Raw genomic sequence first — 25,254 nt, 5'->3', positions numbered from 1 at the left:
TTTGTTCTTGTTTAAGTAACTCTTAACTGGATGTAATAAATAGCATAATAATATAAAAAAAAATATTTCAAAGTCACAGAAAGAAAATTTCATTTCATTTGTAAAGCTGCTTCAGTGACAATGAATGTTTGAATGGATAATTTTGTGAAATCTTACAATGTACAATATTATGAAGCAGTGATAGCCTTATGGTTGAGATGTCATCCTCCTATGGGGGTCCAGGGTTTGATCCCGGGCATACACCTCCAATTTATTAAATTATGTGTTTTAAATTTAATATACAGGATATCACTTGATTGCATGAGGACAGCAAGGTAAACTACGGCCAAATTCTTTTCATTCAGAGTGGAAACCCATGGTCAGTAGCGAGTCATTGATAGGTTGAAATGATAATATTTTTCTTAATCTTTGGCCTATGATTTTGTAGTTAGTAATTAGATATAGGTGTCTATAATGTAGGTACTAAGTTTGACATTTTCTACACATGCAAGGATTTTTAAAAAAGCTAAATCCATGTGGATGAAGTCACATGCATAATTAAGCGCTAATTAACTACTGCATTGCATTGTACAGATAAGAAAATATTTCTAACATTGAAAAAAAATAAGTATGTAATTGTATGTACTTAAAAAGAAATAGAATGTTACCTGATCGGGACAGAAATATCCAAACGCCACCATTCCAAACAGTGAAAGTAGTAAACAGAACAATATCACTTTACGAAGTTTGGATCTTGGCTCCATCTTTTTAATTTCATATGCACCACTGGGCAGTAAAAGGGCAAAATCACTATCTACTTGCACTGATACACTTTTTTGCATTTCGGTCGGATGCATGTCTCATTTTTAAAAATATATCATAGCAAATCACTCACAACATCGGTCTGTTGCGTTTCGTACGCATTATTTATTGAAAATTTAAGAAGTCCGGTACGAACTCATGTTATTATTATCGTCCTTTGATTAACTGATAGTGATACGAGTTCGATAACATTGTTTTGTTGATGTCCGCGAGCAGCGTCGTTCCAGCATCGACGCCAGCACTAAAATGCGAGACATCAGCCTGTACCTACATGAGGAGTGTGTGAATGACAGAACACCGAAGAATAAACATTGCCTGCTTTTAGCCCTTTATGTAACACTTGTCCACTGAGTCTTTTTAATTTCGGATGCATATTGAATTCACTATTCAGTTACCTACACTTAAAACTAACAGCACTAAGATTCGAACTCGAAGACAATTTTTTTCAAAATATTTTGTAAATTACAGGATCAAGTTGAAGGCATTTAGTTGAATTTCTTGACATACGTCAACGTCAAGTTTGAACTTCAAACTTTGAAGCTTCAAACCAGTGTTTTTACTTATGATTTTGGTTTTGCCCTATTTTTTACGGAATTCAATTTAAATTACCTCAAAACAAATTTGAAATACTCTGATTCAGTGCATAACAATTATATTTTCACTAGCTGAAGCCCGCAACTTCATCCGCGTAGATTTAAGTTATTAAAACTCCTGTGGGAACTCTTTGATTTTCCGGGATGAAAAAAATACCAAGCCTATGTTACTCTCCGTCCTTTCAATTATCTCTATGCCAAAATCAAGTCAATCAGTTGCTTAGTTAGGATGACGTGAAGGAGAGACAAACAAACACTCTTTCGCATGTATAATATTAATATAGATGTGTACTATTCAACATAGTATTTTCACTTATTTGATATTATGACACAAAAGGTTTGGTTATCATTTGCTTCCGTTTTCAATACTAATAAAAAATGTGCTATTTTAATAGGCATTTCAGCTCCTCTTTATTAAACTAACTATAAAAAAAAGACAAAATGTTGGGGCTACCATATCAAGTTCGATTTTACCCTAAATCCCTGTCAACGTAAAAAAATACCCCTAATATTGTTTCGCCCTAAAATAGGGAGAAATGCCAAAAAGTGGGAAAACTGTGTAGAAAAAACCACAGACGATAATCAGCAACTAACGTTTCATTACACGCCAAGCAACTGCCACTGTAAATTGTAATTGCAAAACTTATCAAAAATGTTTGATTTTCGTAGGGGGATTTTTTTTTGAAAATAAAATAGCTATGTTACTCAAGATAAAGTAGCTTTTTATTGAAATTTACAATTTTCGTTGGGATCTCTAATAATGTTTCTGCTAGTGAAAGAATTTTCAAAATCGGTTCATTAGTTCCAGAGATTTCCCCCAAGAATTTTCAAAATCGGTTCACTAGTTCCAGAGATTACCCCATGCAAACAAACTTACAAAGTTTACTTTTTTATAATATTAAAAAGTATAGATTATAATAAAATGCTATCAAAAAGACAAAACAAACTGGGTGAGTACTTACCTTGAGATCGATGTTTGATCTCATTATATTATCCATCATGATCAACCCCTTGCCGGCCCCTACTTAGAATAACCACCCGAAGTCTTAGGGTGAGATCTATAGAGCGCGCTCTGCCTTTGCTTAGACTTAAGACAGAGTTAAAACGAGACAGAGCTATATCTCTCACATAAATCTGTCTCGTTTTAACTCAATCTTAAGTCAGAGCAAAGTCAAAGTGCGCTTTATAGATTTCAGCCTTAGAATTTGAAAGATTAAAGATTTACGAGTAGGCTTTAGTCTCCCGAGCGGGTGCACACGATTTGTTGATCAGTAGTCATCTTTTGCTGCAATGTGCACATTTCAGTTTTCAGCCACTACCTACGCTGCAAAAAGCTCAAGTTCTTTGCCGGCCACTTTAGCTGTTGTGGCGTGTCATGAAATATCAAAATAACAGGCGTTCGGACTTTGGAGTCATACATTTTAATTATGACAATTCGTCAGCTCCTTGGATAGAAGCAGAGCATAGAGGTACAAGGAATAATGAGTTTTACAAAGATTTGCATTTGTGTATATTGTGAGGTCTACGTTGCATCTCCTGAGGATATGCTCTGGTGTCTGAGTGAAACGTTCATTGAGTGTGTTTTAGAGGATTTATGTGGCGATGGTGCATCTTGCTTGCCGTTTCTGCATGTGTACGGACAGTGCATATCCCATGTTGCAAGTTGTATCATACAGATTTATCAGTTTTGATGGACTATAACAAATTATGATTATTGTTCCTTATATTGTGTTACAGCTCTCTCTCTATTAATGGCGCGCTTGGATTGGCGATCATTGCGCTAGAATGCTTGCCTTGCAACTTGCAACAACACAACACAGTAATGTCTTAGTGCATTAAGGATAATTAATATAAAAATAATACTTAACAACGTCTATGACAGTTTAATTCAGTATCGATTGAACTCTATACAAGTTCACTTATTTTTTTTTTATAATAAACAAACATTGCGCAATTATTGAAACTGAACAATAGCGATCTTAGTTTTACGGTTCGATTGGTTTTTTACAGTTCAATATTTTGTTATAAAAATAAAATCATACATCCCAAGTATTTTCTTCTGTTGTAACAAAATGTTGACAACAATATAAACATAGCAAGTAAAAAATGATAAGTAAATCAAATGATGCTATGAAATAATATATAGTGAAACATCAATAATTCATATTTTCATTACATGCAATGATGAAGTAGAAGGTCTAACAAATTACAAATATGATAAAAGGGCACTTGAAAAATTAAGGTGGGAATTTTAAAATACTTACATAAACAATAAAATGGCAAAATATCTTTTTCAATCAATTTTCCTTCATTACACTGTTGTTGCACTTAATAGTAGAAATACATATAATTATATACAAATGTTTAAAAACACAAACAATTAACTCATTAAATCAATGGGATAAAATTAATGTCAACAATGATTCTGTGAATGCAATCGTCTTGCATTGAGCATAAGTGGGGGAAGGGTCACAAATAAGAAAATATGTTAAAATATGATCATGTAGCACTTATCATAAATCATAATTATGAAATCAATACAAAAGTAGAATATGAGAGAATTCCTGTATGATTATAAAACTGTATATAAAATGTCCATGTACACCTCACGTGATTACATATTCCTCTTGTATTACAAAAGTCATACAAGTGTCCGTAGATAATTATTAACTATTTCCAGTATTTGTAACACACTGATCTTTAAAGTATTGTTTGAACACTACACCAAATCAGTGCACACTAGTGATGTTATCATAATCATCATACTTGTTTGATTCACCAGTCCTTAAACAAAAGGATCAACTCCTCTCACCACAGAATTTTCTAGTTATAAAATTACTATATTTAATTGATTTAGTCCACAAATTTGAAATAAAGTCCACAATTTCACACATCATGTGATATGAAACCAACACATGATAATTAATTAATGTTCTGTTCACTAGTGTCATTATTTAATTAAATGTTCTTCCAGTATAAAATATCATTTAGCACATTTTAATTTGTTGAATGTTTTTTCCTTAGCGAAAGCACTGTTCAAAACAATTAATAATAATCTATTTGTAACAATAGTCCAAGTTGTAACTTGTAATGCAACTCTGTTGAATCGCGTCATTTGTGGTTCCTCATTGCAGCTTTATGTATGCCGGTTTACATACACTTCTCGTAATGCGGTACCAATTATTACTCGAGTACTAGTTGTCTATGGAGAGAAGCCAGTCCTCAAATTGTTCTCACTCACTAAGTATGATCAGTTACGAGGGCGTCCACGACCGCGCGAGCCGTCACGATCCTGAAAAAGAAACCAACACAGTTCAATCCATTTACATTCATAATAAACAAAAATCAAAACATTTGGAAAGCAGTAAACGGAACCTTATGATGGGGCCTGTAACCGGATTCGCGGTCACGATAGCCGTGGTCGCGATTGTCTCGTCCGTCACGGTCGTCCCTGTGGTCGCGCGGGTCACGCGGGTCGCGCGGGTCACGCGGGTCACGCGCGTCGCGCGAGTCCCGAGGGTCGCGTGGTTCGCGCGCGTCGCGGTGTTCTCTGTTGTCGCGTCCGTCGCGGTGCTCGCGCCCGTCCCGACCGTCGCGCCCATCGCGATGCTCGCGATACTCACGATAATTATTCCGATAACCGCGACCACCCTCGTGTTCTTCGCGGCTGTTGTGGGGAGGAGGGCTGTTAGGAACTTTGCGCGAGTCCTCCTCTTCTTGGCGTCTCTCGTAATGTATAAAATCATCAAAAATCGAGGTGGAATGGCAGTAGCTATGCATGATACGTAACACTTGGAGACCCTTGGCGTGCGGAACCTCCTGAGTGTCGCGCGAGTTTGTCACCGGTTTATTCTCATTGTTCTCTAATTTGATATGACGCAGTTGAACATTAGGAACATCTTTAACATATATCCACCTAACGCGAAACTGTCCCTTCCACTTGTCTTGCGACCACACACTCGAGTTCGAATTGTAATCGACGGCACTGATCATGCGAGCCATGCCGCAGAAGTGGCCGCTACCGTTCACCGAGAAGAAGAGGTACACCATACCGCCCTCCCTTTCGCGATCGCGAAACGCAGCATCGAGGCGTTTATTACCGTGTTCGGTGCTGCACCAGATTTCGTATTTGATACTACGATGGATATCGTCCTCCGAGTACGATTTAATCACAAAGAAACGAGCGAGTGGGGCGCTGAGGTCGAATTCCTTCGGATTATATTCGTTCTTAACGCGCAGTTCCTCCAGCACGGGGTGCGGAGTAGCGGGTGCCGCGGCGGCTACGACGGGGGGCGCGGGCGCGGGTGGTGGCGGCATGGGCGGCCGCGGCTGGTGCGGCGGCGGCGCGCGCGCCCACGCGGGCGGAGGCTGGTGCGGCGGCGGCGGACCGCGCGGCAGCGGCGCGGGCTGCGGCACCGGCGCGGGCTGCGGCATGGGCAGCGGCGCCGGCACGGGCGGCGACTGCAGCGGCGGAGGCGGCGGCGCTGTCGCCACGGGGGCGCTTTTGCCCGCGTCCCATGTACTGATATCCATATTATGTTTGCCTGGCACTATTGGCGGAGGCGGCATTCCCGGTCCCTTCTTCTTGAGGCCGCCGCTCTGCATGGAAGGAGCGGGCTTGGCCGGTTGGCTGGCTATCGATGCCCACGTCATCTTTTTGGGTTGCGATCCACTTGATACGTCTTTGAGTTCGGGTATGCGATCCTTGTCGATCTTGTTGTGCTCGCCGAGCGACAGTGCTTGGACGCCGGCGTCCACCGCCTTGATTCCATCTGGCACGTATAACCCGTCGGTTCTGTAGTAATCATCATACTGCTTGGCTCGCCCTAATTGACCCCAAGTAGAGTAGTCACCGTTTCCAGGAAAATAATTAAATGTTGATGGCTGTCCGAATGCAGCTGTTGAAAACGGTGTTGTAGATGTGTGTCCGAACACACCTGAAATGGACAATATGATTAATAAAGACGTTGCAAATTGATCTGAACAATAGAATTCTGATTAAAAGATAAACATTAAGGTGCAACAAAAATTACGAAAACATCCAGTGAAAACTGTTGTCATAATTGTTTTTAGTTAAAAAGTTCAACTGGAATAAATACTAGCTACCATCCATGCCATAAGAATCGTGAGGATTGTATCCTCCAAGGAAAGTCATTGGGTCTGTTCCATTGGTGGACCATGTTCCATCCCCAACTCCAAATGCCTGATAAGGAAGAGCTGTTGTGCCATAATAACCTGAAACAAGAAGAGCAAGAAGTTTATAAAACTGAAATACTACTAAATGTATAAAAGGAGAAGGCGACTGACTGACTGACTGATCTATCAACACACAGCTCAAACTACTGGACGGATTGGGCTGTCATTTGACATTGATGCAGATAGCTATTATAAGGTCCGTAGACATCCTCTAACGACTTATGTAAAATCAACACCTAAGAGGGTAAAATAGAGGTTTGGTGCCGTCCTGGTGGACGAAGTCGCGGGCAGTTAACAATAAAACTTTAGATTTTTCTCTTGGATGATTATGAATGCAGGCTCCAAACTTGCGTTGAAAACATTCGAAAAGTCTCAGTCTAGAGAACCCAAACATCCCAAACATTCTGTGCCAACAGGATATAGTATTAAATTCAAATTCAAAATTCAAATTCAAAATGTTTTTATTCAATTAGACTTTTACAAGTTCTTTCGAATCGTCAAAAGCATCTACCACTGGTTCGGAATGCCTTTCCTACCGAGAAGAACCAGCAAGAAACTCGGCGGTTGCTCTTTTCAAAGATTTGATATACAATATTATGCCATGTATAAAAGCAATTGAAGTCCTGCGCATTGCTGGAGCGAATCGAAGTTCAAATCCACGCTTTTTTATCATTTACATAATCTTCGATAGTATAATATGCTTTTCTCAAGAGCATATTTTTAATAGATTTTTTGAACCTGTGTAAAGGCAAGTCCAAAATTGACTGAGGAATTTTGTTATAGAAGATTATACCCATTCCCACAAATGACTTTTGGACCTTCCTGAGACGGAGCGTAGGAGTCGCAAGCCTGTTACGGTGTCTAGTCAGCCTGTTGTGTAGATCGCCAACCTTCTTGTAACTAAGAATATTTTGTCTTACAAAAATTATGTTGTTGTAAATATATTGAGAGGCTACGGTAAGGATACCTATTTCCTTAAATTTTTCTCGAAGTGAATCGCGTGGTTTTAAGTTATAAATTGCGCGTATTGCCCTTTTTTGTAATACAAAAACTCTCCCAATATCTGCCGCTCTACCCCTTCCTGTCTATTAAGACAGGAAAACGACAGAATAACCTTGATCTTCATTCACTTCACCAGTCAATGGATTCGACGCTACGTATATCAAGTTTATGGTCAAATCATTACAATGGAGATAAGCGTGTCAATGTCGTAAGTTAAATAACACTAGCTTTGATTGCTAGCTAGTACCTACAATAGTTAGGTTCGATTCGAATTCTTTATAGCACACACACATGTACAAAAATTAAATAAACATAGGAAAGAAAGATTTAAACAAAAAAAAACATTATAATGCAGATAAACGTGTAAATGTAATAAGTTAAATAACACTAGCTTTGATTGCTAGCTTGTACCTAGTTACGTTCAGTTAGTTGGAATTCTTTATTGCACACACACAAATACAAAAATTAAATAAACATATGAAAGAAAAAGTTAAACAAAACTGTCTTATAGCTAAAGTGATCACTTCTCGATAACAAACAGACAGAGTTTAGTCAAAAATCCTGAGAGAACTCTTTATTTTTTCGACACAAAAATTGTCCCAAACAAAAACATTTTATGTGAAAAATAAGGGTCAGTTCCTATCAAAAAGTTTCGGCCATTAAAATTACTGATATCAAAAATTATGGCCAGTACTTTGCTAGGCTCGGTAAGCATAAAAAACTGTGCACTCAAAAAACTCATGATAAAAGCAAAATTTGTATGTTGTTAAAGGTACAAAATGGATATTTTTTGACAGTTCAAAAGCACTTGTAAAAGTTTAATTGAATAAAAATACTTTGAATTTGAATTTATTTCCTATGAATAATGATTCATAAACACCAATTCCCAGAAAAAAAGTGTTAGAAACATAATAAACAACAACATCAAATTCAAACAAGTTGTGTGAGTTCAAGGTAAAGTGAAGTACAGGTGTATGTGAATATATCACCTACCTACCTAAATCTTGTGATTCCCAGTGTAAGCACCATAGGTTATTATTTACTATCACAGAAATTAAACACTTTCATGCATTCCTTTGTGTGCTTTTATGGACTGCATTGGACACACTGCTGACCGTTGCATTTCCGGCTTTAACAACTAGCTGTATCATATTACAGTGATCCACAAAGAGTTTTATCAATATACTATTTCATATTCAATCATAGTTGATTTTTAGGTCTCTTTGATTGAGTCATCGCAAAGGAATTTCTGATGCCCAGGAGCATGCCATAAGTTGATCAGTCGGCATTTATTTCCTGTTATTCGTCAACTTTCACCTACTACTCAACTTTTTGCTCAAGTTTTTGCTTGGTGGCTTTTTTTTATTCACTATAGGCAAGCACTTGACCACAATCACACCTGATGGAAAGTGAGGATGTGGTCTAAGATGGGATGCGTTTACCTAGAAGGTGCCTATTCACTCTTGTTTTAAAGATACCTGGATTTTAAATGTTAGGAAACACCTACCAATTTTCGTTCAAGTTATTTGCCGGTCACAAAGCAATCGCAATAGTTTGACAGCTAGTGTGGAAATCTCAGTCACCTCTGACTGGCTGAGTGTCAGGGTGAGATCTATTGAGTGCACTGTGACATTGCTTAGACCTAAGACACAGTTAAAACGAGACAGAGGTATATCTCACACATAAATCTGTCTCGTTTTAACTCAATCTTAAGTCTGAAGAAAGTTAAAGTACGCTCTATAGATCTCAGCTTAGTCACTACAATATTAGCTAACAAGCAAGTTTCAGCAAGAATACAATAAATTCAGCCAATCACAACAATTGTGATTGTAACTGTAATAATCACAACGTTCGTTCGTTCGTGAAAGGATCATGTAAACTGTAAATCTTCTGTTCTACAAGAAAGAGATATTTTTGGAAAGATTATGTACCTACCTGCCGGGCTGTAGTGGTCGGCCGCTGACGATATTGGTGGTGCATAGGATGGTTGCTGCTGATGACGCCATGACACCTCCGCCAGCTCGTCGCCGCCACTCTCTAACTGTTGCTCCTTAGGTACATTTGCCACTGGAATTTAGATAAAACAACATTTTTGGAGACTATAACAACTATTGCCCTATTCAAAACTTCATAGGCACAGTTTTATCAAACTCATACTTCCAAGTTCTAATCATCAGCATGATTGCTTCCCAGTTATCACCATATAAGATCGCAGATTGATTTGGAAGAAAAAAGTTAGTGTCCTCATTTACCATTACATTCTGGAAAGTAAAAATACCTACTTGAAAGAGATTTTTGTTAGAAATCATACCATTCCCATAGAGTTCTATATATTTTCTATATAGTTTGTATATATTTTGCTAAGTCTCTGTTAACAATTATACAACTGATCAATTTCTTAATGACATAGTTGCATGAAAACAGTTTGCTTTGCATTCAGCAGTCCACAAGGTAATGTAAGTTATAGTTACATTGCTTACAATGTATACATAATATACATATTGCTTTTAAAAAAGAGCAACTGCTGAGTTTCTTGCTGGCTCTTCTCAGTAGAATCTATTTTCCAAACCAGTGGTAAATGAAATAAATATATCTTATTTCTTGCTCACCACACATTCAGTTCAGCTCTGTGGTATTCTATTGTGCATTTGTAGAGGCACAACAGTGCCTTCACACTATATTAAGTATAATTAATATTAAAACCAAAAATACAGAATATTTTATCACTACTACAAAATCAGGTCATTGAGCTTGTTAAGCAACATTGGACCAAGTTGTGAATTGGATGGGTGACTACAGAGTTAGTCTACCTGGTCAAACTAATCTCAGAAAATTCTGTATGGATTTTTTAATGGTTTCACCATCAATTCAATTTCACCAATGGATGGATTATTTGAGAATAAATTAGAGTTTATGAGGGTTTAATGTAAGTAATTGACCAAAGTATGATTTGCTTTTTGAAATTTTTGATGAACGCTGCTACATTTATATAATATTACTAGCTGATGCCCGCAGCTTCGCCCGCGTGGATTGGTCAGATCCCCTGCAGCATCAGGATTGAGAAGTTGGACTCCAAATTTTTTATGAAACAATGTCGCAAAGTTCCTCTATCGATTAAAAAAGAAATGACGCAAATCGGTTCAGAAATCTCGGAGATTTCGATGTACATAGGTAGAAAAACACAACTCCCTTTTTGAAAGTCGGTTAAAATAGTAGCCTATGTTACGCCCTGGTCAATCCTCTACTTGCCTGTGAAAGTCCCGTCAAAATCGGTTCAGCCGTTCCAAAGATTAGCCTTTTCAAACAGACAGACAGACAGACAGACAGACAGACAAAAATTTTAAAAACGTGTGATTCAGTTATGGTATCGTTCAAATAACCATATGAGCTTAATATGAGGTAGTTATTTCGAAATTACAGACAGACACTCCAATTTTATTTATTAGTATAGATTATAAGTATAGATTATATACTTACAAATTATTATTTAATTGTTAGATATAATATAAAAACTAGATGGTGTCTGTGTGCAACTTCATCCATGTATGTGGATTTAGGTTTTTAAAATTCTGTAGAAATTCTTTGATTTTCCGGGACCAAAAGGAGCTTTCCCAATGAAAAATGGATAGACCACGAAAAGCTAGCAGACAGACACACTTTCGCATTTATAATATGTTATAATATGTACAGTGGTACTGAAGAAATACGAACATTTCTACTTAAATAAATCTAAAATTTATGGTAAAGAGGCAATTACTTATGAGCTAAAATAAAAAGCTGATAGAGCCTATGTTTGTGTGAATCAGAATATAAACACTATTTATGAAAGTATTCAATAAATGGCACTATGTAACTATAATTGTACTGAAAATAACAATACTTATTGAATTTATGTGTCTATACCTAACAAACATCAATTCTAACAATTAGACTGAGATGAAATTTCACATTATTAAATACCTACTAACTATTAGAACATAGAAGCTTACTAAATTATAATTTCAGTAAATAATCACTTCACTGTTTTGAACATAAACTTGTTGAAATTAAGCATGTAATGAGTAACATGAAACATCTTCATTAGTCCAAGTCGTTTCTCAGAAGAAAGTGATAACAGTGAAGGATATGAAATGAATATGTTTACTCAGTACTTCAACACCTATATTAACTATGTATAAATAAGAAAGTGAAAATTAGATGACGCTAACGACGGCATCACGACACCGGACGCGTGAGCCGAGCGGCGAGCGCCGACCGGTGCGAGGTCCTTCCTACTCACAAAACACCTGCGGGTTGCAACGTCATAATCGCAAGTCTTTACCTTGGTTCCCTTGCCCTTTCATCCGCTGCATACCCAACGAACATGAAACAAGAAACAAAACCGTGTAAGAATTACACAAAACAACGCACGATTACACGTAAATAATGCGCAAATGAGCGTAAACGCGAAATACCTGATCTGACACGCCTGCTGACATTGGCCGCGATTTTAGCTTATTGAACACTTATTAAAGTCTTCACTCACGACAATATCAATATTAATCACATGAGTTTAACTACACAGTGTCCGGTGTGTCCGAAAAACACTTAGAAATAATAAAGAACAAGCAATATACAAAGAATTGCTCAATGTCCGAAAAGGAATAGGAACAAATTTGGACTTAGCAATGGCGACTTGATAAGTTGATGGCGACCATTTGGTGTTGCCAAATATAATTCAATTTTTCCACTTTTCTCATATTCTATCCATAGATATTTTTATTCATTGATTGTTCCTTGATTCATACCATTTGGATTTAGTTAGTAAGTTTTGATTCATACGGATTTTTGTATTAAAATATAGTTAACAGTAGGACATTTTTATATTCCAGGTAGGTACTATACTTTCCTTACGACTGACGAATGACTGAAGAATTTAATTCAATGAATATTAAATTTGCAATGATTTAAACAGCTGTTGCTGTGATGCCTCACTTCACATGTACAGTATCATCATTATTTATTGGATCTAACCATGATTGAAATTAACTTAAAAATAAAACAAATGAATGATACATTGTTATATATTTTGTTGCTAGGTAAAAGCTTAGATATTTTCAAGTTTAATCACTTTTTACAAAAAAATGATGAGATGGTTTTAGTTTTACTAGCAGCTTTTTGTCTAGCTTTTTCTTTGGCTGTCAATGGTTTTTGTTTTTTAATATCCATTGTTGAATTATTGAGGCTGAATTTGATTTCTTCTGACTGTTCATGTGATTCGAGTTTAATTTTTTTATTGACATCTTCTAGTCCCATTTCTGATTTCCTTTTGTTGCCAATATGTTCAATGAGCTCTGTCTTAAAATCAAATTTCTTTTCAAGTAATTCAACTATTCCTTCTTCAAGGTAATCAGACATCATCCCATGCGCATATTTTAAGTAGAATTCTGAAAATTAGAATACATTATTTTATACTAGCAACACTACCTTAATTCTTACTTACATAATTATATAGGGGCTTTTATTAGGGGCTTTCCCTAATATCTAACATGGCATCATCGTCTCCGCAACACATCCCTGGCCCATTACTGAATATACATGGGTCTCCTCTCAGTTTGTTAAGGGTGCCAAACTGCACTTGACCAGTATGGTGAAGTATGGCCTAAAGTATAGGCCATAATTCACCACACCGGTCAAGTGCAGATTGGCGGACTTTGCATACCTTTGAGAATAGTTTGGAAACTCTCAGGCATGCAGGTTTCCCCAGGATCTTTTCCTTCACCATTAAAACTAACTAGTGCTATTTACTTAAAACACACATAACTCCCAAGAACGTGCGCGAGAGATTTGCCCAGATGCCCCAATTAGGTACCTAGGGGAAGTTTTAACAACTATGCTATCACAGGTTTATAAAAATTAATTATTATTATAAAAACATGGGTAACTTTAAAATAAAAACATTAGTCAAGTGCGAGTCAGACTCACATGCGAAGAGTTCCATACAATCCTAGAAAAATAACCCTTTAATTTTATTTGGTCATTTTTAAATTTTTACTTATTATGGTGCACAAGATACAGTCCGCTGACAGACTGACAGAGGAGGCTTAGTAATAGGCTCCCATTGGTACCCTTCTGGTATGGAACCTTAAAAAAATTATACCTTCATCTATGTTTTGATTATTCACATCACTTGTTACAAATGTGGCTGAAACTGCTCCAGATGTCACATGAACTCTTTTTTCCCTTAATACTACGGCTAATTTTCGTATTTTATTTTCTAACCAATTTAAAGTCTTTTCTTCATTATATTTATATGCTCTTAGATCCTGTGGACCCTGAAAATGAAGATTAATTTTTGTGCAGTAGTCAATTTGAAAGTATAGTTTCAGAAGCATTAGTCTCGGCACCCGCTCACAGATCTCTTATCGCAATACTGTACATAGGTACACAGATTTAAGTAACACAGTGACTACATGAATTAATTTTTTTTTAACTAGTAACAGTTTAGTTCTAAAGAAGCAACAACACACTTTTGGATTTTTAGTTTTTTTATTTATCTTAAAGTAACTGAAGAAAATAAAATAGGTACCTTTAAATCAGCGACAGCGTCCAAATTAGTCACAAAAGCCAAGATTTTGTCAAAACCCTTCTCCGATAGTAAATCTTCAAAAGGAATGGCTCTGTTTGCACATTGTTGTCTTAGTCTCGGCAAAACTATAAAAAATAAGTACACTCAGTATTACATTTATTTTTAGGGTTTATAATTGTATGCAGATCATGAAAAGAATATTGGGAATCTGTTATGATAAAGATGAAAACCAAGAATATATATTTATGTACAACTCATCATGGTTTTATGTAGTGAATTTGAATTACATAAACCATAGTCTCAAAATGAAACTTTGTATTTAAAAGTACAGTTATTCTGTTGAAGTTACAGCAGATTAATTATAAAATGAAATGACAAAGATGTGCGAGAAACTAGATGATACTAACTTCATCCAAGTGGAATTACGTTTTCGAAAATCCTGTGGTAACTCAGTAATAAAAAATAGCATATGTTCATCTCCAGAATGGAAGCGAATATTAGTATTGATTTAAAACAAAAGTTTTATAAACTGATTAATTTAAGTAAGTAAATAGTTAAAAATCAGAATTTCTCACAAACCTAAAAACAATGGATTAATTGGTGTTACCATCATAATACTGCCATCAGACTTCACAGTGTCATCTATGAACCATGACCTGTAGAATTCATTGAATGCTACAACCTCATATACCTTGTGATTAAGACTATCCAGCACATACTTTGTTGAATTGCCATTTGCTGGATGTGGAAGTGAGATAATTTGAAAATTTTTATTTTCAAGTATTGACTCTGAAATGCATAAAAAAGTAGGCTTTTTAATTACGTACTTACAAATCCCATAACAATAAAACGCTTACATATTTTGACTAGCCTCTCTAAATCTCTTGGTAAAGCATATACACCTATTATTTTTTACACAACAAATGCATCAGAAAGCTAAGGCAATTACATTTAAATGTAACTATTTTGTTAACCTTTTATGAGCAGAATCCATGAATTCTCTACACGTTTTTGTAATATTGAATCCTTGGTGCCCGGTATTGATTGCTTCTTTTTTGATCTTGTACTCATATTGTATCATTAACTAATTAGTAAACTCAATATTAAAAATAAAATAGTAATTCAATTTTGTAAACAAGCTCTAAAAAACTTTCCCGCCATGGTCGTCAAAACTCAATTATCACAAATCATCACCAATCATCACAATGACGGCAACTGTCAGAGTGACAATTGGTGACAATTATCAAGATTTTTTTCGAGTACATTATGGCTCTGGTATACAAGGGCACACAAAAAAAATGACCATAGACAAATATGTACATAGATTGACATGGGACTTCGTCTGTGGTGGCGTTTGCTGGCGCGCGTGCGGTGCTTTTTTGGAGTATGTTTTTGTGAGAAGTGGCTGGTTTTTGTGTTCTGCTGGTGTTTATTGGTGGTGGAACTGACTGGGAAGCGCTCTAAAGGGGCGCCGCGCATGTGTCGGCGAGCGCCGGTACAGATGAAGTCCATGCCTAGTTTTTTTTTTGCTCTCTCGTCTGGCTTTACAAAGATTAGCCAATGTCAAGTTTGTAGTTATTTGTAACAAGTTAGTTAAACTATACAAGTATGGACCCCGTCTGTGCCGGCGCTCGCCGACATACGCACGGCACCCCCTTAGAGCAATTTCCAGACAGTTTTACCTAACAAAAAAAAACACTCCAAAAAGGCAGAGCACGCCCACCAGCTAACACCAATACAGACGAAGTCCTACAATTAACTAGTTTCCCTAACTTGTAAAAAACTTACAAACTTGATATTGGCAAATCTGTGTAAAGCCAGACGAGAGTCAAAAAAAAAATTGCCACTGTCAGTAGTGTCAGTGTCATTTAGTGTCAATACTCAATTGTTTGTTGTCTTTGTCATCTTGAAATTGCCGGCAAAAATTGGTACTTACTTTTGGCTGTACTTATTCAGTTTATTTCTGTGAATATAATAATAAAATGCAAGCATTTCTGAAAACTGGGAAAATATCCAGCGCCGATAAACCTTCTTCATCTGGTGTCAAAACTACTAAGAAGAAACCACCCGCCCCATGGGTAGAAAAATAGTAAGCAGTAGATTTATCGAATACTCAAGCTTTCAAAAAACTCCTCCTTTCTTGTAATATTATGTTAAATTTAATTAACTTAATTTTCTAGTCGTCCGAAAACAATTGACGACATCGTTGATCAAGGGGAGGTGATACAAGTTCTGAGAGAATGTTTGGCTGGTGGCGATTTACCACATCTCTTATTCTACGGCCCTCCTGGGACTGGCAAGACGAGCGCTATTCTGGCAGCCGCTCGCCAGCTGTTTGGAGATATTACGCGAGACCGTGTCTTGGAACTGAACGCCTCCGATGAGCGTGGTATACAGGTTATACGAGACAAAGTGAAGTCTTTCGCTCAATTGACTGTCAGCAGTACCAGACCTGAGTAAGCATTTCGTTAATTTTTCATTTTGAACTTGTATGATGAGAACCTAAATTAGATAGTGAGAGATATTGGAAGTGGTATAGATGTAGCATTAATATATTATGTCTTCTCCATAACCATAAAAGTTTATAGATGAGTCTACTGAGTGACTCTGAGTTTCTTATGAGGCCCATAATAAGCCCAAAAAATGTATTAGAAATAGAATGCACTAAATGTTAATGAAAAGCATTAATAGTGCACCTATGAGTGAGATTTAGTGAATTTTAACAATAAATCATTTTTATTTCAGTGGCAGACCATGTCCTCCATATAAACTAGTTATTCTTGATGAGGCCGACTCAATGACATCAGCAGCGCAGGCAGCATTACGTCGTACAATGGAAAGAGAGACTCGGACTACACGCTTTTGTCTCATTTGCAATTACGTGTCCAGAATCATTCCTCCCATCACTAGCAGATGTTCGAAGTTCAGATTTAAGCCACTAGCTCGAGAAAATGTTATTAAAAGGTAAGCTATTGCTGATTATATGCTATGATTATATAGACAAAACTTATAGCAAACTATTTGAAAATTTTAACTGTGAAGTGAGAAGGTCATGTTGTTTAAAATATAAACTTGCACAAAATGCTTTTAAACCTAGCTCAAAAGTGATTATCAAAGTAATTGAATAAATATGATTCCTGCAAAAAAGAATAGCACTACATTTAGATCTGTCAATTTAGTTTTCAATTCAATTCAATTTTGTGTTATGGTGCAGAGCTGCACCAGATTTAGTTTTCAAACCACAGCCACATTCTATTCCACCATATATTTATTGGCTTTGGTGAAATTAATGCAGAACAAACCTCATAAACCTTAGATGACAAATAACACATATTTTGTATCATTTGTATCCATTTCATCCATTAGTATCAAATTCGAGTTAAGATACTTTTTAATCCTTCCTCAATTATGGCTAAACTTCACTTATTGTAGATTTTAGACTATACTATAGTGCTTAAAGTCAGTCTTTTTTTTTTTATTCTCTATAGGTAAGCGCTCAAAGTTATTTATTCAAATTGGGTACTATTGTATACTTTCTGACTATAAAACAATGATGTGGTGGTGATATAATTAATTATGTTATAACTAAAGCGAGGGTTCCAAACGCGCCCATGTCTGAGAAGAGCCCACAACAAACTCAAAACTTATTAGAATAATTATTTCTAAGTAGTCCAGAAGTAGAGTAGTTTTTGAAATTTCAAGGCTGCAAGATGTATGTGAAGCTGAGGGTGTAGAAGTGGGTAACGGAGAGGTGTTACACCAAGCGGTGGATACATGCGAGGGAGACATGCGTCGTGCGCTCACCGCATTGCAGTGTTGCCAGCGTTTGCTTGGAAAAATCACTTCAGAAGGCCTGATTGAGGTATGTAACCTATTCATGTTTACTAATTACTTTTCCACAATTCGCTTTTTTGCTTTTAATAATAATTAATTAGTGCATAGTAATAAAAAGAAGTTATTATAGGAATAAAGGTAATGATTTTTAGTTATTAATGAAATATTGTTGTATATGATATAATTGAGGAGCTGGGAAACAAAACTGGACCATCTTTTAACTCATGATCCAGTATGTCATCCCTGTTATTATTTTCAGTGAAAATGGGGTCAAAATGGGGTAAAACAGCCTAAAAAGGGCATTTAAAAAAAAAACAGATTAGTCAAATACTTTAAAACCTTAAAAATTAAATTAAAGTCTCAGTTTTCATCCTCTAAAATTTAAGTTTATGAACTAGTTTGGATCGGCCACCAGCTTGCTATCTTTGCTTGCTTTTCCATGTAAATACTAGTTAGTATTACAGTACTTAAGTGCATACGACAAAAAATTACATTTGTTTTGTTTGAATTGCATTATCTTAGCACTTTATGCTTCAATGTTACTTGCATATTGAATATTACTATTTTTCCTTTTATTAACTGATTGTATTTTAGGTGACTGGCTTAGTTCCTGAAAAACTGATTGATGAATTCCTTAATATCAAGAACTTCAATGAATTAGAAAAATTCGTTGAAAAGTAAGTACCACCCACTTTATTATTATTACTCAACATTCAAAATTCAAAATATTTTTATTCAAAATTCTTGTAAAAGTCTAACTTTTACAAGTTCTTTTGAATCGTCAAAAGCATCTACCACTGGTTCGGAATGCCTTTCCTACCGAGAAGAACCAGCAAGAAACTCGGCGGTTGCTCTTTTCAAAGGTTTGATATACAATATTATTACTCGGCAGTATATGCAATATATGCTTAGCCAGCGTGGCGGATTATCACCTTTCTCATTCTGAGAAGAGACCCGTACTCAGTAGTGGGCCGGCGATTGTTTGAGATGATGATGATGGTTAATTCCCGCCATGCGTTGCAAATTGCAATGCGACTCGCGCGCCACTAAATGTACTTAACCTTCCCGCAAGTCCCAACAACAACTGTACAGTGTTTGATCACGATTGGATGTATGGATATAGCAATGCATATGAGATAAACATTCACTGTTATAAAATACTAGATAGATGATGCCCGCGACTTCATCCATGTGGATTTAAGTTTGAAGAATCCTGTGAGAACTCTTTGATTTCTAGGATAAAAGCCTATGTCCAACCCCGTGATGCAAGCTATCTCTGTACCTTTCATCAAAATTGATTAAAAAATGGTATCTAAAAAAACAGTAGACAGACAGACACATTTTCACATTTATAATATCAGGATTTGAAGAAATAAAACATCTCTACAAAGTATCTCTAGGGAAAAAAAGGAACCTATATAGGATCACTTCGTTATTTGTCTGTCAAGACAAAGGAATCAAAACCTATACAGTATTTCCAGTTGACATACAATCAAGAAATCTGGCAGGTAGCAATGTCTTATAGCACAAGTAAAGGAAAAACCCGTGAATTTGTGGTTACATCATAAAAAAAATGTTCACGATTAAATAATATTATGTAGGTTTACTGAATCACATCATAGACGGCGCAGTCCGTCATTACCTTGCATATTTCTTTTTTTTTTCATGGGTCCTCCGATGTTGCGGCCTGAGACTTTGTTTTTCGTATAGGATTCTTGTACTTAATTATGACTTGCATATTTCTTGTACAATGGTACGGAACCGTTCGTGTGCGTATCCAACTCGCACTTGACGAGTTTTTTAAAAAAAGGTCTCTAGCTGGTTGTTATTTGTTACAGTTTCCTCATGGAGGCATACTCAGCATCTCAACTCTTGGAGCAGTTGAGCGCGACGGTCGTCAGCTGCGGCCATCTGACCAACAAACAGAAATGCGTGATCAGTGAGAAGGTGGCCATCTGCTCCCACAGACTCCTCGACGGAGGCGCCGAGGTTATGCAGCTTACAGACCTAGGCTGTACTGTCATTATGGCAAATAATAATCCATGATTTTACCTAAAAGTATGTTGTCCGACCGAACCTTCAATTCGGCCACCTTGGGCCAAAAAAAACCACCTTCTGCCAGACCTTAACTTCGGTCACAATAGCCCACAGTTTTGGCCGAAACCGAAGGTTTCTAGTAAGGGCCAAATTAAAAAAAAAAAAATTGTGTCGCTACTAGATGTCGCTATCTGTCGCTTAGATATAAAGGTACAGGTACAAATCAAATCAAAAACTTGTTGATGGTGTAGCCGTATAGGTTATGGTCATAACAGGTCTAAAACAACCTTACTGTTATAGCTATTTTCGCCATATCACTAACTGAATTTTTTTTAAATACATATTTTGTTCATTTATAATACCTAATCTTTCACAAGAGGATGATAATATGTGTATACTTAGAACTAAATCTACAAGGATTTCTAACGCACCCTGGTCTTTAGAAGGAGCCTTCATCAATCTCAGTCAGGCACAATTTTTGTTATCACCATCTTATAAAGCCAGTAGACGTGGGATTTTTCAATAAGTTTAAAACCAACTTTAGACAGAGACAGACAGAAAGAGACATCTCCAAAATGTTATTTGATAAGACGAGATCGGATGAAAAAACTACCCCATCTACGTAACGTCAAAGCTAGTTTTTAGTTTGTAGTTTCATGAATGGATGTTTTATGTACCTAGAATGATTCCAATCACTTGCTGCTATTGCAAAAAGTGCCTTAAACCAATATTCTCATACGAATGTTTTCGTGCCAAACGAGTAGCGTATAACAAACACTACACACAGAATATATTGTGCAACACATTCCGAGTTTATTAATTACCTAACTACTCACTGTTAAAAAAATACAATGTTCTTTATGTTCTTGTTATAAAGAACAGAATTGTTTGATGTGCAAAATGGATGGATGTGAATTGCGCTTATTAAATATCAATACTGAGAAACATTAATGTCGATTCTGGTGCTTTAATTTTGTATTCTGAGAATCGTTCCATTGTCGTGATTTTACAGTAAATAAATGTTTCGTAATACATGGCAGTTTTTATTGTTATTGCTCCAAGTTCTCTGGAAAAAAGTCTCTTCACATTGAAGATAGTTTTTTTTCTTGCTTAGGTTATAATGGTATGAGTAAACCGTGAAGAAGTCTTGGCAACCTATTCAATAATTCATCGGCATAAAGATAACTCGTAATGGTCGATTCGGTTGAGGCAGGTGCACAACAGCCCGGCCGCGGCGTCGTGGTACTACCATCATGGCTGTAGTTTACGCTCACGTTCATTTCACTTCCGCTGTCGGTTGAACGGACGAGCGAGCGAGTGAGTAGGAAAGCAAGAAAATAACGTTCTTCAAGAAAAGATAATATCGGGTGGCTTTGCGCGGCGGTTTGCCCCACCACGTCACGGTTTGCGCGCGCACGCCCGCCATTGGCCGACGGCCACTGCCGCTGCTCCTTCCCCGCCGCACGCGCAGCGTCTAGGATCCCAGATTTCAAATCTCGACCGTTTATTTCGCTGTGAACGGCCGAAGCGCGCGGTCGTGTCGCGTCGCCGGAAACGCTCGGCCACATTTTATTACTTGTTTTTTACACGGCAACGTGCTAACTTATGTACGTTAACAAACGCTCGGTTCGGTGCAACGTGACATTGCAAACGATTAGTGCGTGCAGTGCATCGTACCCCGGATACTCCTGCGGCAAGCGAAAAAGTCAATTTCTTTCGATGAGTGGAGGTTTAGTGCATGTTTTTTCATCATGACTAGATCCACACTCATCCATGGAAGTTGCGATGCTCTTCGTGCGACAAGCAAGGACACGGAACGCGAAGGGGTATCATTACCTGCGTACCGTACTAATGATACGCCGAGCGCAGGTACGCGCGGTGGCTGGAGGTAATCACTTATCTACCTGCCCGCGCCGCCTGCAATGTCGTAAAATTCCGGTCAGCTTAACAGCTTGTATTCAGTGAGTTTTTTGCTAAGGTTTTTTACGTGGTCTTAATAATATCGCCGAGGGCAATTTATCATAGGCGGACAGGTAAAGTATGTTTAAAATTGTGTGTGATGTAATTTTCTTTAGTGTTTTAACACTATATTGTGTTCTCGAAGAAATCGCGCGAGGGGAGCGCACGGCGGGTGAAGAGGGGGCGAGGTAAATAGCGGCGCAAGCGCATCTGCTCCTTCTGAGAAAGGCCATTGTGGCGGGCCCCGGAGTGGTCAGTGAGGTGACGTCACAGGCTGGGGCCGTCAACCTGACGCTAACGACCTACCCTTTACGACTGGCTACAGAGCACATTGTTTGACGTATTCAACAACAGGATAGTAATTGTTGGCTTTCACACAGTTAGACAACTTATAGTTTAGTCAGGTAGGTAGGTAAGTAATTTTACCATGTCTTTAAAGGGTTTTAGAATCAGAAATAGGTACCTACGAATCGATTGACTGTAATTGTTCTACTTCATTATCGTGATCACGTGTTTTCGTTAACGCATTTTGTGTTTCATTTTGAAAAGATCTTTGTTGTAAATGGGGAGGACTTCTGCCAGGTATGTTTATAGAATTATTGACTTTACCCGCCCCGGCTTCGAAGGGATTTGAAGTTGAGGGGGTGTGGAATATCCAAAAACTCTGAAACACGTAGATAGCACCACCTCTTTTTAGAACAAAAACCCAAATACCTACTAACCAATTTTCATGAATTCATAGATAATTTGAAAAATGACAGACTTTTATACAAACGTTCATCCCCTATTTAAAGGAGTGGAATTTCCAAAAATCGTGAAATGCTTCTTTTATAAATGGCAAGTTAAATACCTATTTTCAAATACCTACTTAGGCTAACTTGAAAAATGACGACTTTCATACAACTTTTCAAGTTTCATCGCCTAGTCAACATTTCATCTTTGTAACCCCAGCAATTTAAACCGTGACTAAGTAGACACCTAGGTAGATACCTGCGTTCATAGATCAGTCGTTCAGGACAAGTTTAGTCTAAGTCATCAATTATCCAATTGAAGAACCATGCAGTTCTTAATTGAAGCCTTTGGCATTCTAAAATCATTATCATGCCCAATAGTTTGAAGATTTTCACATAACTATGCTTGTACAACTGCCGTTTTCGTATTTCGTAAATAGGTATATCATTCTGATCACAGCTATTTATCATACAACATCTAAAAAGTTATATTTAACTCGGTACTTGTCACCGTGTATTCAACAACCCTACAATAAGACGAACGAAAAGGCGAATATAACCGAACAATACCCCATTTACATGAATTGCCATCCCGTCGGTCGTTACTCATTTCAAAGTGATGCAAAGAATATTCAAACGATTTTATTCAAACTCGAAAATCCCATTTATGCTTTATTCAAGGCCTTTTGAATCGTAAAATATTATTCGTTTGGTAAAATTCTACATAACGTTCTAGGAGAAAAGGGGTAAGAACCAGTGGTTAGGAGTTAGGACGGCATCCTATTCGGAGGGTCTGGCATTCGATCCTCTCTAACTTTTCGGAGTTATTAACTATGCATGTTGTAATCAATTAGGTACTCTTAACTTGCTTTAACAATGAAGGAAAACCTCTTAAAGAAACCTGCATGCTCCAAAATGACTGCATGCTCCAAAAACCTGACTACTCCAAAATGTGTGAAAAGTCTGCGAATCCGCCTTGGCCAGCAAAGTAGATTATGGCCTAACCTCTTCTCATTGTGAAAGGAGGTCCTCAGTAGTGCGCTGGCAATGGGTCGAGGTGATATCGATGAAAATTCACCCTACAACCGCCGCGCCGCACCAGGTTAGATATCGCCTGTTCCGATAAACACTGGTAGATACTAAACTATTCCAAAGTTTCACGCTTATGTAGGTACATGGCAGGCCGATAGGTAGATACTTGCCTCTATTTAACCTCTTAAAGAAAATATTAAATCTCTCAAATATAGACACCAAATTTAAAGATCAGCCGCTTTAGAGTCATTAAAAGTTTAAAGTAAGTATAAGTATACCTACTTGTAGTGTTTTATTACATAATAATATCAATAGATAGACTCGCTCCCCGCTCACGATTTAAATGGACATCACTCCTGCAGCATCAGGATTGGAGGAATTGGAACCCAAATTCAATGACAAAGTCTATTTAATACTTAGTAGGAAGGTAGGTAGGTAGGTACCTATAATATCAGTTCAAAATTGCAGATCCTCGATATCGTAGATCCTTACTCCCGCTATTTATTTAGGTGGCCTGATTAGGAACCCGAAGTATCACATGTCTACTTAACTACCTTATGTTGTATTATCATGCAAACGAAATCTGTTTGTGAAGACTACAAGAATCGGTTCAGTATTAGAGTAATGGAATAATTCGTTGTAGGATTTGAATCACATTGATAAAACTGTTAAAAAAAAATTCTAAAGACCAGGCCGGAACCATACAAATCGAGTAGGTAGGTATTCGTACCACGCTAAAATTAATGATGTTTCTTAATTTTTAAAGATGTAACGTGTAACTTAATTGCTTGGAGTTCAAGGCCCCCGAGGCTTTTTTGTATTCAAACTTAGACTAGTAAAATTTTAAATAATACTCGTAAATAAGAACTAAGTAGTTACACCGCTATTTACTCACTTACATAATATCTAAACTAGGTATTAATAACACTTTTACTTAAAAATTAAAAAAATTCTTCTTTTAACGTTCGGTTTAACCATTAAAAAAAATTAATGTAGGTATCTACTATAATTAAATTAGTAGGGACTTCAATGATAGACTCGTCTTTTCTAAGTTGCACTCCTACAACCACAAAAATAAATAACTAGATAACTAATAATAAAATCTTAATTTATTTCTGTGACTAAGTAGTAAGTACAACAAGAAAAGTTCTAGCGCGCTCCCCAACACTCTTCATACAAACGTTGTTTGGTTTTCATTTGAATATTAACCAATCAAAGTCAACCCTCTATAAATTAATATCTGCATCTGTGATTTGCGAGATTTCCGATAAAACATCTAGTTTTAAAAGATACGAGCTTATAGACTAGTATGCAAAATCCTTGAGTCCGTTTAACTTTAAAACTAGATATTTTAACGTAAATATGGTAAACCACAGAGAGATAAGTTCATTTCCTAGAAAATATTATTTATTACTTAGGTACCTATCTACAAAAATTTATATTTATTCAAATGAGAGCAGAACTACTTAGTTTGAAGCGGACTACGAATAAAATCCTCAAA

The 25,254-nt window shown here is 36.9% G+C and overlaps 3 protein-coding genes across 7 annotated transcripts in view; 1 reads left to right on the top strand and 2 right to left on the bottom strand.

The window, feature by feature from the left end:
• The window catches only part of LOC123864791 (heparan-sulfate 6-O-sulfotransferase 2), a 131,494-nt gene extending 130,185 nt beyond the window's left edge, over window positions 1–1,309 (bottom strand). For both annotated transcript variants that reach the window (XM_045905470.1, XM_045905471.1), the window contains exon 1: window positions 648–1,309. In XM_045905470.1, coding sequence (XP_045761426.1) covers window positions 648–836 — 189 coding nt within the window. In that variant the 5' untranslated portion in view covers window positions 837–1,309. The remainder of the gene's footprint in view (window positions 1–647) is intronic.
• A 1,948-nt stretch (window positions 1,310–3,257) lies between these two features.
• On the bottom strand, window positions 3,258–15,351 carry LOC123864774 (YTH domain-containing family protein 3-like). Of its 4 annotated transcripts, XM_045905443.1 has the most exons (9): window positions 15,135–15,351; window positions 14,740–14,949; window positions 14,161–14,285; window positions 13,732–13,906; window positions 12,740–13,018; window positions 9,528–9,659; window positions 6,501–6,629; window positions 4,770–6,331; window positions 3,258–4,686 (listed from the first exon to the last, which is right to left on the bottom strand). In XM_045905443.1, the coding sequence occupies exons 1-9, from the start codon at window positions 15,229–15,231 to the stop codon at window positions 4,645–4,647; spliced, it is 2,751 nt and encodes a 916-aa protein (XP_045761399.1). In that variant the 5' UTR covers window positions 15,232–15,351; the 3' UTR covers window positions 3,258–4,644. The 4 variants fall into 4 exon arrangements, with proteins under 4 accessions (XP_045761399.1, XP_045761396.1, XP_045761397.1 ...); XM_045905440.1 differs by lacking the exons at window positions 12,740–13,018; window positions 13,732–13,906; window positions 14,161–14,285; window positions 14,740–14,949; window positions 15,135–15,351 and adding exons at window positions 11,914–11,938; window positions 12,047–12,305 and having other exon boundaries at window positions 6,498–6,629; XM_045905441.1 differs by lacking the exons at window positions 12,740–13,018; window positions 13,732–13,906; window positions 14,161–14,285; window positions 14,740–14,949; window positions 15,135–15,351 and adding exons at window positions 11,914–11,938; window positions 12,047–12,305.
• A 695-nt stretch (window positions 15,352–16,046) lies between these two features.
• LOC123864800 (replication factor C subunit 4) lies at window positions 16,047–21,063 on the top strand. Its single transcript, XM_045905485.1, has 6 exons — window positions 16,047–16,249; window positions 16,341–16,616; window positions 16,906–17,124; window positions 17,863–18,022; window positions 18,589–18,671; window positions 19,833–21,063. The coding sequence occupies exons 1-6, from the start codon at window positions 16,143–16,145 to the stop codon at window positions 20,038–20,040; spliced, it is 1,053 nt and encodes a 350-aa protein (XP_045761441.1). The 5' UTR covers window positions 16,047–16,142; the 3' UTR covers window positions 20,041–21,063.
• The last annotated feature ends 4,191 nt before the right edge of the window (window positions 21,064–25,254 follow it).

This window comes from Maniola jurtina, chromosome 4 (assembly GCF_905333055.1).
Source record: "Maniola jurtina chromosome 4, ilManJurt1.1, whole genome shotgun sequence".
NCBI lineage: Eukaryota > Metazoa > Arthropoda > Insecta > Lepidoptera > Nymphalidae > Maniola > Maniola jurtina.
This window is presented reverse-complemented; position numbering and strand designations above follow the sequence as displayed.